The sequence below is a fragment of the Melanostigma gelatinosum genome (assembly GCF_949748355.1).
Source record: "Melanostigma gelatinosum genome assembly, chromosome: 2".
NCBI lineage: Eukaryota > Metazoa > Chordata > Actinopteri > Perciformes > Zoarcidae > Melanostigma > Melanostigma gelatinosum.
Genome location: NC_136635.1, coordinates 16,948,210 through 16,960,653, shown reverse-complemented (window position 1 = coordinate 16,960,653; position 12,444 = coordinate 16,948,210). Strand labels below are relative to the sequence as shown.

At 40.2% G+C, this 12,444-nt stretch overlaps 3 protein-coding genes across 3 annotated transcripts in view; 1 reads left to right on the top strand and 2 right to left on the bottom strand.

Annotated features, from left to right (window-relative positions):
- mphosph10 (M-phase phosphoprotein 10 (U3 small nucleolar ribonucleoprotein)) overlaps positions 1 to 3,332 on the bottom strand; it is a gene marked incomplete at its 5' end in the record, with an annotated part of 5,223 nt that extends 1,891 nt beyond the window's left edge. Inside the window, 6 exon segments of the mRNA XM_079286419.1 lie at positions 30 to 186; positions 280 to 461; positions 544 to 1,168; positions 3,153 to 3,264; positions 3,267 to 3,308; positions 3,311 to 3,332. Coding sequence (XP_079142545.1) covers positions 30 to 186; positions 280 to 461; positions 544 to 1,168; positions 3,153 to 3,264; positions 3,267 to 3,308; positions 3,311 to 3,332 — 1,140 coding nt within the window.
- Positions 3,333 to 4,205: 873 nt separating this feature from the next.
- Positions 4,206 to 5,789, top strand: mcee (methylmalonyl CoA epimerase; the record flags this gene model as incomplete). The annotated part of the gene is made up of 2 exons (XM_079286407.1): positions 4,206 to 4,412; positions 5,637 to 5,789. The coding sequence occupies 2 exons, from the start codon at positions 4,206 to 4,208 to the stop codon at positions 5,787 to 5,789; spliced, it is 360 nt and encodes a 119-aa protein (XP_079142533.1).
- A 1,008-nt stretch (positions 5,790 to 6,797) lies between these two features.
- Positions 6,798 to 10,248, bottom strand: LOC306796186 (ferritin, heavy subunit). The gene is made up of 5 exons (XM_079295004.1): positions 9,959 to 10,248; positions 9,090 to 9,195; positions 8,387 to 8,533; positions 7,946 to 8,071; positions 6,798 to 7,270 (listed from the first exon to the last, which is right to left on the bottom strand). Exons 2-5 carry the CDS (start codon positions 9,189 to 9,191, stop codon positions 7,112 to 7,114), a joined length of 534 nt encoding a protein of 177 aa, XP_079151130.1. The 5' UTR covers positions 9,192 to 9,195; positions 9,959 to 10,248; the 3' UTR covers positions 6,798 to 7,111.
- Between the last annotated feature and the right edge of the window lie 2,196 nt (positions 10,249 to 12,444).

Here is a 12,444-nt window from a genome sequence, read left to right as displayed (position 1 = left end):
CAAATTGGTAAAATTTGAAACCCGATTACCTTTTCTTGCCGTTTTTCAAATGACGACTTTGATTCAGATTTTGCCGAGCTTGGAGCTTTTCCTCCAAAGATGTCCACCACGTCCTCTCCCTCGCTGTCCTCGTCTTCAGAGAGGTTAAAGGTGACTTTCTTTTGAGATGTTTGGGTCTCTTCATCCCTGACAGAGGGTAGACACAAACATGCTAGAATCAACCATACATGCTTCTCTCGCACATAATTATACACATTACATAATTTCAATCACACTTACTCATCGTCACCCTCCTCTTCACCATCATAATCATCAGCCTCGTCATACTTTTCTTCTCCACCTTCTTCCCGGCTTCTATCCATGCTGTCATCCTCGCCATCTGACTGGTCATCTGCTTTAGCTGGTTCACCAGCCACAGCATCAAAGAAGTCCTTGTACTTGAGATTCCTTGAGCTCTTTACCTAGAACGTAAACAGTAATACATGTGTTTTCTGTATCATCAGGACACAATAGAATCTGTGAGAAAAGTGATAAAACACATACAGTGATTTTCTTTTTCTTTTGGGTGGAAAGTATTTCCTCCAAGTCGAGATCGTCGTCATCATCGGAGGGCACGTCCTGAAAATAGTCAAGCTCATCTTCGTTCTTGTCCTCCTTTCCTTCTCGCTTGTCCATAACATCCAGAAACGACTCCATCTCCGACAGTTTGAAGAATGTATCATCGACCTCAGAGGGAACCACCTTTGGTTTGGAGCCGTTCCTTCCGATCTCCTTCTTCTGTGTCTCTCGTTTCTCCAGAGCGTCCACATCAAAATCTAAATCGGAGTCTTCATCAGTGTAGCCGTTTGCCCCATCCTCAGCAGCCATTTTCTTAGACTGTCTGGGTGGTTCCTCCTCTTCTTCATCATCCGTCTCTACTTCTGCCTCCTCCTCTACCAACACCGTTAATGTCTCATCTGACAAAGCCTCATCGCATGCATTTTTAAAGTGTTTCATTACAGCGTTGTTCTGTAGCTCCAGCTCCTGCCAGATCTGCTCTTCATCAAAGTTTTCCACCACCAACTGAGCCAACGGGCTGCCTTTATAAACGGCAGGCTCTTCAGCTTTGTGTAGGTCATACAGGATCTTAGTGATAGAGGTAAAGTCTTCTGCCACGCCATCTTGAAGGCTGAAAAAGTGGAAACACACGGTCAGTATGGCACGTCTGGTGTATTATTAACAGCAATAGGGTGTTTTTTATTTGTATTTGTCCAAAAGACAGGAAGTCTGATGAGTGCACTGTCAATGATAAGAGTTTGTACTCAACATAATGTAATACATTCATCTCTGATACTGTTAACATTTTAATTATGTAGTTATTATCTAGTGGTATGTCTTTCTTCTTTTTAAAATAACAATTTGGTATTTTAAGATTTATTTAAGTCTGTTTCAGGGTTTTTGCCGCAATGGTTTATTACTTCTAACATCATAAAAATGAATACACTGTATAATAACATTGTATGAGTTTAATAAAAGACTGCAGGTGCTATTTTTTTTAAATATGTATGTTGACCAGAAGTAATCTAATAATTGCTTTGATTGAGAGACAAGATGCGTCAGAATCTGTGAGGTTTACAAACAATTCATACAGACCAACGAGATCTTTTTGTGTATTCAAGAGTCCTGTGACACTGGATAAACATCAAATGTAGAGAATACATTCCGATTAAGACGTTACGTTCTGTTCCTCTTTGATACAAATGTTATAGCAGCTGGTTGTTTTGCAATAGATCGTGTATCACAATCAAGTGTTGCATTTGATTTTACTGTACAGATTGTTTCTTTGGGTGCTGTATGTGCTATATAAATACATTTGCCATGCACTTATCGAAATACAACTGTTAATTAATGTAGTAGGGTCAGCTGTCCACTAGGGCTGGGCGATAAATCGATTTAATCGATTAATTCGAATGTGTGCTTTAAGGCGATGTGTTTTATTGAAAATCGAGAAAATCGCCCCCACTCCTCCCCCCCGTTGGGTTCCCGTAGTTGAGTGCGCGCGCATTGTTTACAAACGAAAACAATGGCGGCCAGCAGTGAAGCTCTCGTTCTTAAGAGAGGGAAGAATGTGTCTTCGGTGGTCTGGAAATGGTTCGGGTTCATGTCATCTGACACAGAACAAACAGCACCACGATGTAAGGTCTGTCTAAAAGCTATTGCTACAAAATCAAGCAGCACAACAAATTTAATGCAGCACCTCAAACAGAGGCATGCCGCCGAGTGGGAGAAGCGTTGCGCCCTGAGCAGGGAGCAGGACCGCGGGAGCACAAGCGATGCCGTCTTCCTGGCAAAAAATATTTAGAAAAAACATGCACTACTGTTTAATACTGTTGGTTATGTTGTGAATGCACTTGATTTTGTTTACATGCACTTATTTACTGTGCAAAATATGTTATGTTGATGTTAGATCAGATGTTGCACTTTTGAAAATGTGAATGTTAAAGGGTCACATACATTTTATTTCATGCTGTGTTTGTATCAGTGTATTCAGTTAGAAAAGCTTAGTGTAAAAAGTTACATTTGCACAGTTGTTTACAATGGAAGGCTACTATTTAATGCCATTTAATGTTATGTTTAATTTAATTTTATATTTAAATGATTCAGGGAAACAAAAGAGTGACCAAATACTTTTTGTATACTACAGGCACCTTTCTACAATGTTCAGGTTTTGTTTGCACTTTATTTTTATCAACCTACGAGGGAAAATCATCACAAAATAAAATAAAAAAATGTTTTCAACAGCTTCTGTCATCTGCAAAAATTTGTGGGGGAAAAAATCGATTTAAATCGTGAATCGGATTTTTTGTAAAAAAATCGGAGATTTTTTTTTTAGGCCATATCGCCCAGCCCTACTGTCCACTTTAGTCTAACCATATCAATTAAATCTTGTTTGAATTGAAGTAAACTATCAGTCTATATGCAGGCTAGTTGTTGATAAAGAATAATTAGGTACACTTTTCTAATATCCTCACAAAACCCCCTGAATATCAAAGCGGGTTAGCAGTCCATGCAGTTAGCTTTAGCTAGCGGTTAGCTAGTTCCGACTCTTCTCTTCAAACATGCGTAAACAACATGTAACCGCTTTTTCAACAACACAGACAGAAACCACTTGCCTCAGGAAGTTTTCTGGTTGTGCTGTGGTGCTATTTATTGTCTTTACACACTCCTCCAGCACACTCAACATATCTCCACTGGCCATCGTTTCTCCCACATGCGTCGCCATCTGTGCCGCAGGTAAACAGGCTCACCCAGAAACTCGTCCGCTGCTGCTTTTGGTTCCGACATACAAACATGGCGTCCGCTCTACTGAAGGTTGCAGGTTGGTATAAATCATAATTTTAAAACCAAACGCATACTTTTGTCAGTTATTGGTTCGTCCTCAAATGATTTATTGTTAAACCTAAAAACAAGACGACAACATCAGCTGTGTCACACAAAGTTACTGTCCCTATTTACGTTACATCATGAGTTTGTATTGTTGCAATGTTCGGGTGACGCTACTGGACACTTTTTTGTAAAACGACTGTATTACTTATATCTGAACACATGCTAAGATAACTTTCGTACAGACTCTTATATTCACCAATCTACAAACGTTTTTTTTCAACTCAGGTTTGAAATGGTAGAACTGAACTCTCTGAGATCCTAAAACTTAACATTTGACAAATGTCATAGCTGTTCGCTGTAATATTGCAAAAGCTTGACTCCCTAATAGGGTGTTTGAATTGTGTTATAAACTACTGTATGTGTATCAATCATCAAACGCATGCTGTACTCAAAACCACAGACCTTTATTTTGAAATCTAGTGGAGATGCCAAAGATACACATTGCCAGGCTGAATTTGGGGAAAAGTGTGAAATTATGCATAAATAGAATATTTTATGTGATGGAATGGTGCAGCCATATAAATATGTCTCGGGTTTACTCTGGTACTGTCAGACAGTATGGACTAAGACTAAGAGAGTTTTAGGACTATTGTTCCAAAACAATAGCCACAACTAATCTCACTATATATGAATGTGTTTATTCAGTGGCAGGTCTTTCCAGATGTTGTCGTCTCACACTCCTGAGGACACGTTCAACAAAAGCACCCCTCCATCAGGGCCTTCCTGTGTCACTCTGGAAGCTTGGGAGGCTGAACCACATTGCCATCGCTGTCCCTGACATGGAGAAGGCCACGGCTCTGTATCGGGACGTGCTGGGGGCCACAGTGAGTGAACAGGTGCCCGTGCCCGAGCACGGCGTCTACACAGTGTTTGTGGAGCTCGGCAACACCAAGCTGGAGCTGCTGCATCCTCTGGGGGAGAAGAGCCCGATCGCTGGCTTCTTACAGAAGAACAAGTCTGGAGGGATGCACCACATTTGTATTGAGGTGAGACAGCATTGATAACTTGTCATAGGGATTACACTCAGTGGACACTTCATCAGGTACATGTGATCAGTATTATGTAGGACTCTAACTCTCCCTCAGTTAAGCTTGAGTAGAACTTTCTCACTGCAAACATTATCTGTCATAGCAGAAGAAGCACAGGCACAACTAACAACACAGATCCGTTCCCTTTATGTGTGCAAGTGAGCCAGCATGCTCAGCAGGCTTTTTTCATAGCAGACATTTTTAATTGTCATACTTGGACAACCCCAGGTGTCACATAATTGATGGCTCATCAGTAAGCCGTGACAGTGAGCCAGCATGCACAATAGCAGAATCCTGAAACCAAAGGATTCTTTCTTTTATGTTATGCAAGAATTGTTTTGAAACTACTCCTGTCACATGTTGTTGAACTGTCTTCTGTGAACAAGGCCAACACCGGGGCGCTGATGGCAGTGAAACACCCGAATGGAACGTATCCATTATTCATTCATTATTTGTTTTACCCGTTTGATGAGTCAGAATGTCTGCCCTGAGAATGGTATCATGTTCCAAAAAGATAGCAGCACATGAACAACAAACATCCTGCACCACTTTATCACAAAGATGCTCTTTTGGGTCTGGAGTCTGCAGACACTGAACTCCAGCTTTAGGCTTTTGGTGGAAGACTTCCAGTGCTTTCATACTTGAAGTGTTTGGTGTGGTTTAGGGGAATATCGTGTATTTGCACATTTGGTTTGCTTCTTATTTGGGTTCCTCTGTAAATGCTAAGCTAAACAATCAATCAAACAAACAATCAATTATCCAATAGCCCAATTGATAGATGAACCAATGTTACCTTAATACCCAATATAATTACTTGCGCATATGTTGACTGCTAAGTAACAAGCATGACAGAAATGTGTGCAGCAGTCATCCAGCAGTAGAAACAATATTACAGTTTCTCCACCAGAGAGCACTGACAGGTTGATTGTAAAATGTCCCACCAGTACAAAAAATGACATGTCAAAATACTTAGTCAATTACCAATATTGGTGTCAGTCTGTAATTCATTATGCCAGTGAAGCTACCTTAAACAAAACAAACCAGTTCCAACCTTATTGTAAGCACTAGGCCCTCTTTGTTCAACTTTGGAAACCAATACAGTACACTTCACATTGACGGTTATCCGTATGATAGTGTGTATCAGACTAGCCAACGTTAAAAAAGTTTTCCTGATGTTTGCAGGTAGACGACATTAACGCTGCAATAGCGGACCTGAAAGCAAAGAACATCAGAACTCTGTCAGCAGAGCCCCGGATAGGTGCTCACGGGAAACCAGTGATGTTCCTCCATCCTAAAGACTGCGACGGTGTGCTGGTGGAGCTTGAAGAAGCCTGAACGCCTCAGTCTGGCAGGGAACTTGGGAGCTGTTAATTCACATATTCCAGTCAGAGCTGCCTCAAAGTTGTTCTTTACGGGGAGTCCAGTTCTTTACTTTTTGTTGGGAATAAATTACAGCGTGGTGTTCAGTGGATGTCTATTTGCATTTGAGTTTGGACTTTGACTTGTCTTCATGCCACTATTCTACAAACAGAACAGCATCCAATAAAAAAACAAACTTGTCTTTAAGGTGGATCATGCTCAAGTTCGCAGTACATAACAGATGGCCAACAATCCAAAATCTAAGATTTTTTTTCGCATGGAGCAGAAACAAACTTTCCTTTCTTAAAGCCGATTCCTTTTTTATATTTAAAACTATCACAAGAAGTGACACGAGTCTCTCTGAAAGAAACCGGATGTATGATTACAAAGTCATGTTGATGCACGTCTACGCACAAACATCTACACCTGCTGTAAAACATTTGAGTTGGAAATCCCCCGATCACTTGATTCTAGAATATGGTGCATAGATATTGTAACGTTTAAAACCGGTCTTCGGTACCATCGGTTAATGGTCATAAGTCTGAAATACTCAGGCACAAGACAAGTGGCCATTTGCTAATGCCGTGAGACCCGAAAGTCAGATGATTGTAATTAGTTTCACGTCCAGCTACTTATTTGGGATTCTAGCCACCACAGGCTCTGAGGAACCTAGTAGTTATGTTCTTCACATTTAACTAAACATTGTGATTATTTTCTCAACTACCAGTCTGTGGAGGCTCCAACTACCAAAACATTGAGTAGCTGTCCATACGTTTAACTACAATGTAAAGCGCCAGATCTTTAAAAACATGTCATTTGCAATAAAACTACAACCTACAGTAGAAGCTCACTGCCTAGTTCTGTTTTCTCAGGTAATGGTAGTGAAACAGATCATTAGTACTATTTTTACACCTGTCAGTGGACCAGTTTAATATATAAAGTTAAATTCTGGTTTTAACATTGAGACATAAAAAAAAAGACATATCAGAATCCAGAGGGTTCGTTTTATTTAGTTTGATTAACAGCTCCTGGCATAGAACACATAGTAATGACGTAGGCAAAGCTGACAGCAGAGAGAGAAGTAAAAGATACAAGAGTGGGCTTTGGATGGAATAGCTGATGTAATTAGTCAGGGATTAGTGAAGTAAATGTAATGCGGCGTAAAGGGCAATAACACAAGTAATATAAGAGGTTTGAATTACTTGCCAGTACCATGCAGATGACTTCATATTTGAAGAACGATTGAAAGCAAGATACAAATATACATGTGTAGAATGCCTTTGTCTATGTGGATGGATTTAGCTGCTTTCTTTGCCCAGGGTGTGTTTGTCAAACAGGTACTCGGCCATGCCGTACTGAGGAGCTCCCATGCGGCGCAGATTGGTCACCCAGTCTCCCAGCTCTTTGATGGACTTCACCTGCTCGTCCAGGTAGTGCGTCTCGATGAAATCACACATCTGAATGAACGAGAGTGAAACCAAATTAAAGCTGAAATCACACACGCGCTGAATTGAACTGAAAGAATGCCTAATATGGCAAAATTGTCTGTCTTTTGCATTTATTTACCTGCTGAAATATTTTTTAATTAACACGAGCAAAGGTTACATACGAGTTGAATGAAGACTATTGTGAGGATTCTATTCTGATGTACAATCAAATAGTGTTTTGCATCCATTTAGTATTCTACTAGACTTTAAAAGAACTTGGACTGAATATTGATTAAAACATTTTTTTAAAGGGTCCAAGTCTGCTAACACCCGAGCTGCAGTGTGTAAATACCACACAGGCCACATTAAAATCTAGCCAATGTTTTTTCACATCTTGCAAAAAATAAAAAGGAAACTTGCAGAATTTTCAGCTCAACAAATCTCTACATTTCTAAATTGCAGGTGCATAAGCGATGTGCATGTCTGAAGTGCTTTGATCCATTTTGTATTCTAAAACAGGCTAATACTTATATGTATGCAAAAGGTAACTGGATCAGTATGTGGATTGCTCACCCACTCTTTAATATGCTAGATAGTTAAATTTTTATAATTTGGGATTAGTGTTCTCTAGAACTTAAATGTTGACTCATGAAAAAAATGTTTTAAAGGTGCTTTGCAACCACTAAGCCACGATTCAATACTCACATGTGGGTCATTGTGATCAGTGCACAGCTTGTGCAAGTCCAGCAGTGACTGGTTCACGCTCTTCTCCAGCTGCAGGGCACATTCAAGGGCCTCAATTCCACTGACCCACTCATCCCTCTCTGGCTTCTGCAATACACAGCAGGTCGGGAGAACAGTTAGACACTTATTAATGAGGTGGCAGGCCAACGACCCGACCCACACAACAAGCCGTCTGATTATTTCAGAGTGGGTTTTGCAGTTTAACGGTAGACGGGTTGTGTTTTTTTGTGTCGGTGAGAGATAAGCAGCGCAGCACTCACACCCTTTGTATCTTTTTGGCCTTATGTTGCCCTCCCAACATGCGCTACACGATAGCCCAGAACAGGATTTTCACACCCAGTGCTCACGTTAAAAGCCGATTCATTGTCACAAAAACACATTAGATCAAATTTGAGCTTGTACCTTGACATCTTGTAGGAAGATCCTCCCCCCCCTCTGGTTCTGTAGTTTCATCAGCTTCTCAGCATGCTCGCGCTCCTCGTGCGACTGATCACGGAAGAACTTGGCAAAGTTGTGCAATGCCTGATCATCTCGGTCAAAGTAGTATCCCTGCGAGGAGAAGGGATACTTAAAAAAACTAGACATTTCCTTCAGGTGAAACAAAAAAAACAAAAAAAAAAAAAACTCCTGAAATATGGCTGAAACGTAAACACAGAAATACCTAGCTGCCAAAATAATTACACTGCTAAAACTAGCTGTGCATGCCGAGTTGAATATGCTAAAATTATGCTTTAAATGAAAATATTCCAACCGTAGCTTCCATCCAACCCGACATTACGATAGGTGTGGGATCGATAGGTGAAAGCTGTGAGTTAAGTGAAGCACTTTTTTTTAAGGCCAGGCAATGCCCTCCATGGTTGACGAGTTATTCTTTAAGTAACATGGCTGCTCTGATGGTGGCTTTTATAAATCATGCCAGAATGCAGCCAGGTTAAAAGAATTAGAGTCACATCTCCATAATAGATACTTTCATAACTGGTATACCCAGTTCCTCATGCTTCGTATAAAGCGCCATCAGCTGCTCTACTCTGGAGTTTCCACTATTCTTTGTTCCCTCAGCTGTGTTTCATTATTGCCTGAACACTTTTCTTCATTGGACTCTCACCATAGACAGGTAGACGTAGGAGGCATACAGCTCCAGGTTGATCTGCCTGTTGATTGCAGCCTCACAGTCCTGGTGGAAGTTCTGTCTCACCTGGGAACTCATGGTTCTGAAACACAGCAAACAAAACCCTTACTAGACAAACAAAGACTCAGAATGATAAAACTCATAAGCATGTGTAACAGACACGTTTGATAGGTCCGTGTGGCATATGTCACAATTAGTGTATTTTATTTCACAATGAAAATTAGTTTCTAACTTGGGTAAAAATCTGACTCGGCAGGTGCACCGCTATGAATTTACTTAATACAAAACTGTAGCACAATGATTTTTACAAATATTATCTGTTATGAAGAACAAACATTTAAAAAAAATAATGATATGCCAATCGATGGGCCCAACCTTTATCAGAGATATCATTTTCAGAGCGCTCACCACACCTAATCATTACCTCAGTATCACGAGGTTTGTTTGACGCAGGATCATTTTATGTAAGAGGTATCTAGTCACAGAAATAAAACGCAATTGTCGGAATATCATATTAATGTGCCCGTTGGTTTCTTTAAAAACAGCTATAATGTTGCAGAACGCGAAAAACATCGCGAGGACGCACGGATTAGGGGACGCTTGAAGACACGACTGTTTAGCAGTTTGGTTAGTCATCATGTCCAATGTTGTGGTGCGCCATGCCTCGCGCTGAGGACATTAACGCTACAGAGGGAGGAGGACTGCGCCAAGGCCTCACTGGAGATAAACAACCAGCACTACCATTACTCCGCTGAACCCACATTCACGGAGATGTCGGTGTGGGTCCGTCGAGGACAGGAAAATATACACACGAGAAGACGCAATGCGTAGAGATGAATTCTTACCAATTTTGTAGAGGCAGGTCTTCTTGTGAGGAGGTCGAACAACTGTCTCGAGTGTCCGGCGTTGTTATTGGCTAAACAAACAGTTGGTTATAGCTAGCAAGCTAAACGTGTTCAGGATATCTTTAGCTGTTGTTTCAAGGTAAAATAAATTTCAGTCGACTGTTATCAATTGTGGTTTGAGAGATCAAAGATATTATTTGCGTCTGAAGACAGTTGAAAGGTTGCCGTTCAAGCACTGTTGACGCAGGTAACCTTCTCTGTCCGCTGACTACGACCGACTGATAAGCAGATGGTGTGGACCGTGACATAACTGCCCGGAAGAGGGAGGGGCTACGGAGGCTGTACCGCGAGCTGCCCCGCCCTTCGTGTATGTTATACCTTGTACTAAAGTGGTGGCAAAGTATATTTACTGAAGTACAATATTGTGGTACTTGAATATTTCCTACTGTATACATTTACTTCACCAGTCTTGGTGGAAAGTTCTCAAGTACAATTTTAACTTTATTTGAGGAATTCCATTTTCTGCTACTTTATACTTCTACTCAAATACAGAGGGAAATATTGTACTTTTTACTCCACTTCATGGATTTTAATGTTTTAGTTACAGTTACTTTTCAGATTAAGATGATGAATACAAAATAAGCAATTAGAAAAGCTTCACTTTACTCATAAGGCAGCAATCCATTAGTATAATATGCATTGTTGTAAAATGAGCCATTCAGCAAGTACTTTGATACTTTTGTACTGGTGATACGTTAGGTATATTTTGATTGTAATACTTAACACTACTTACTGTCATTTTACTTGTAGAGTATACAGTATTAATGAGTATTTATTCACAGTGTTTTTGCTACTTTAACTGAAGTAAAATTCTGGGTACTTCTTCCGACATTATTATATTCCTCTCTGAAGATATTTTGACTCAACTAGATTTATCTGACAGTTAAAATGATATTACTTGCTCATTAAGATTATTTATTGAAAACATCTGATTGGTGAATGACATATAATACATTATAGATTTGATATCCAACAGATGAATCAGGTGGAATAGGCCAGCAGAGACCAGCTATAACATTGACATGCTGCTTACATTCCAATGTACCTGTACGAGCCATTAGTTAGGTCTGGGTATTATATCAGTTTATATTGGGAGCCTATCTCAGGTTGACTATGGGTGGCAGTGTGTATAGTGTGGCAGGTAATTGGTATATGGAGCACAGGTGCAACAGTCAGGTAATGAGGCATGGGTGACAGGGAGATCACATGTTTTTTTACCACAAACAAGACACACCAGAGGGAGACCAGGAAGATAAGTCAGATATATGATGTCATCATCTGTTAACCAATTATTCTAATTAAACAGGAACCTCACCCAAAAGTGAAATGCCTGGAATCTTTATGTCAAAGCGAGTAAGAAAACATAATCTTCTTCCGCACCCAGCCGAGTGGCTAGTTGCTGGAATCAGTCACTACAGTACCAATACAAATAATATGACACTCTAAAAGAAGCCTTTCAGCACAAGGACCACTTCTAGAAGCATTCGAGCGTAACAAAGGGATCAAGTTTATTTGTATTGACCAAAATCACGAGTTTATATCAGAGCAGATGACGAACAATATCCACAGCATACAACATCCTCTATCCTCAGACCTCCAACATAAAAAACACACATAGCTACCATGCTGACTCAGCTTTGAACATGACATGACTCAGCTCATTGGAAAACTCCAAAAGTTGGAGATTAAGTAAGCCGTATAGTCACACACATGACTAATTGGCTTATTGGGACATACTGTGTAAGTTACCATATTCAAAGTTCATCGTGTACAGTGTGGTTTAAACTTGTTCCATCTTTCACAAGGCTAGATTACCAAGTGGGCAACTGTCACTGGGCACCAAAAGCCCAGGTTCACAGGCCCACCGTGTGGCAGTTGGTTTGTGGTACTCTTTTTGCTGTAAGAGTTTACATTTAAGTGTGATTTTAGTAACTCTGTCATTGTCTACTGTATTGAAATGGTTTTGTGAGACACCGTGGGATAATAAGAGGAAGTGCTTATCAAGAATTCACACTATTGAAATAATGATTTATTTGTTTTGATGCTGTCGTAAATAGACATCCATGATGTTGACCTTTGAACCACATCAATTGGAAGCACTTGGTTTGACCCGAGTAAAACTTTAAAGTCAAGGTTTTCTCTTATCTTTCAGTTTCACTGAACACTAGAAACCTGATTTCACTGATTAGATTGATCGCTGTTTTGTAGTACATCATTTTTCTTTAGATTCTTATGAATGCATTTTGTAATTGGCAACCTGTAAGACTACATGTTTTTGTAAATAGTGAACCTTCAATTATACTTCAGAGCCAGTTTGCTTTAAATACGTTTGGCGACCAGTCACCTGAACCCACAGCGTAGAAATGACTACGGACCAGCAGGTCACCTGCACGTGTTGTCCGATTGTTTAACCACAGCAGTAAGTA

Bases quoted from the DNA above. Each gene is read 5' to 3' on its own strand.
- LOC306796186 (XM_079295004.1), bottom strand. From the start codon at position 9,191: ATGAGTTCCCAGGTGAGACAGAACTTCCACCAGGACTGTGAGGCTGCA. The intron at 8,534-9,089 runs GTGAGAGTCCAA...TTCTCCTCGCAG, and splicing joins CCTACGTCTACCTGTCTATG to GGATACTACTTTGACCGAGA. The intron at 8,072-8,386 runs GTACAAGCTCAA...TGTGTATTGCAG, and splicing joins TCTTCCTACAAGATGTCAAG to AAGCCAGAGAGGGATGAGTG.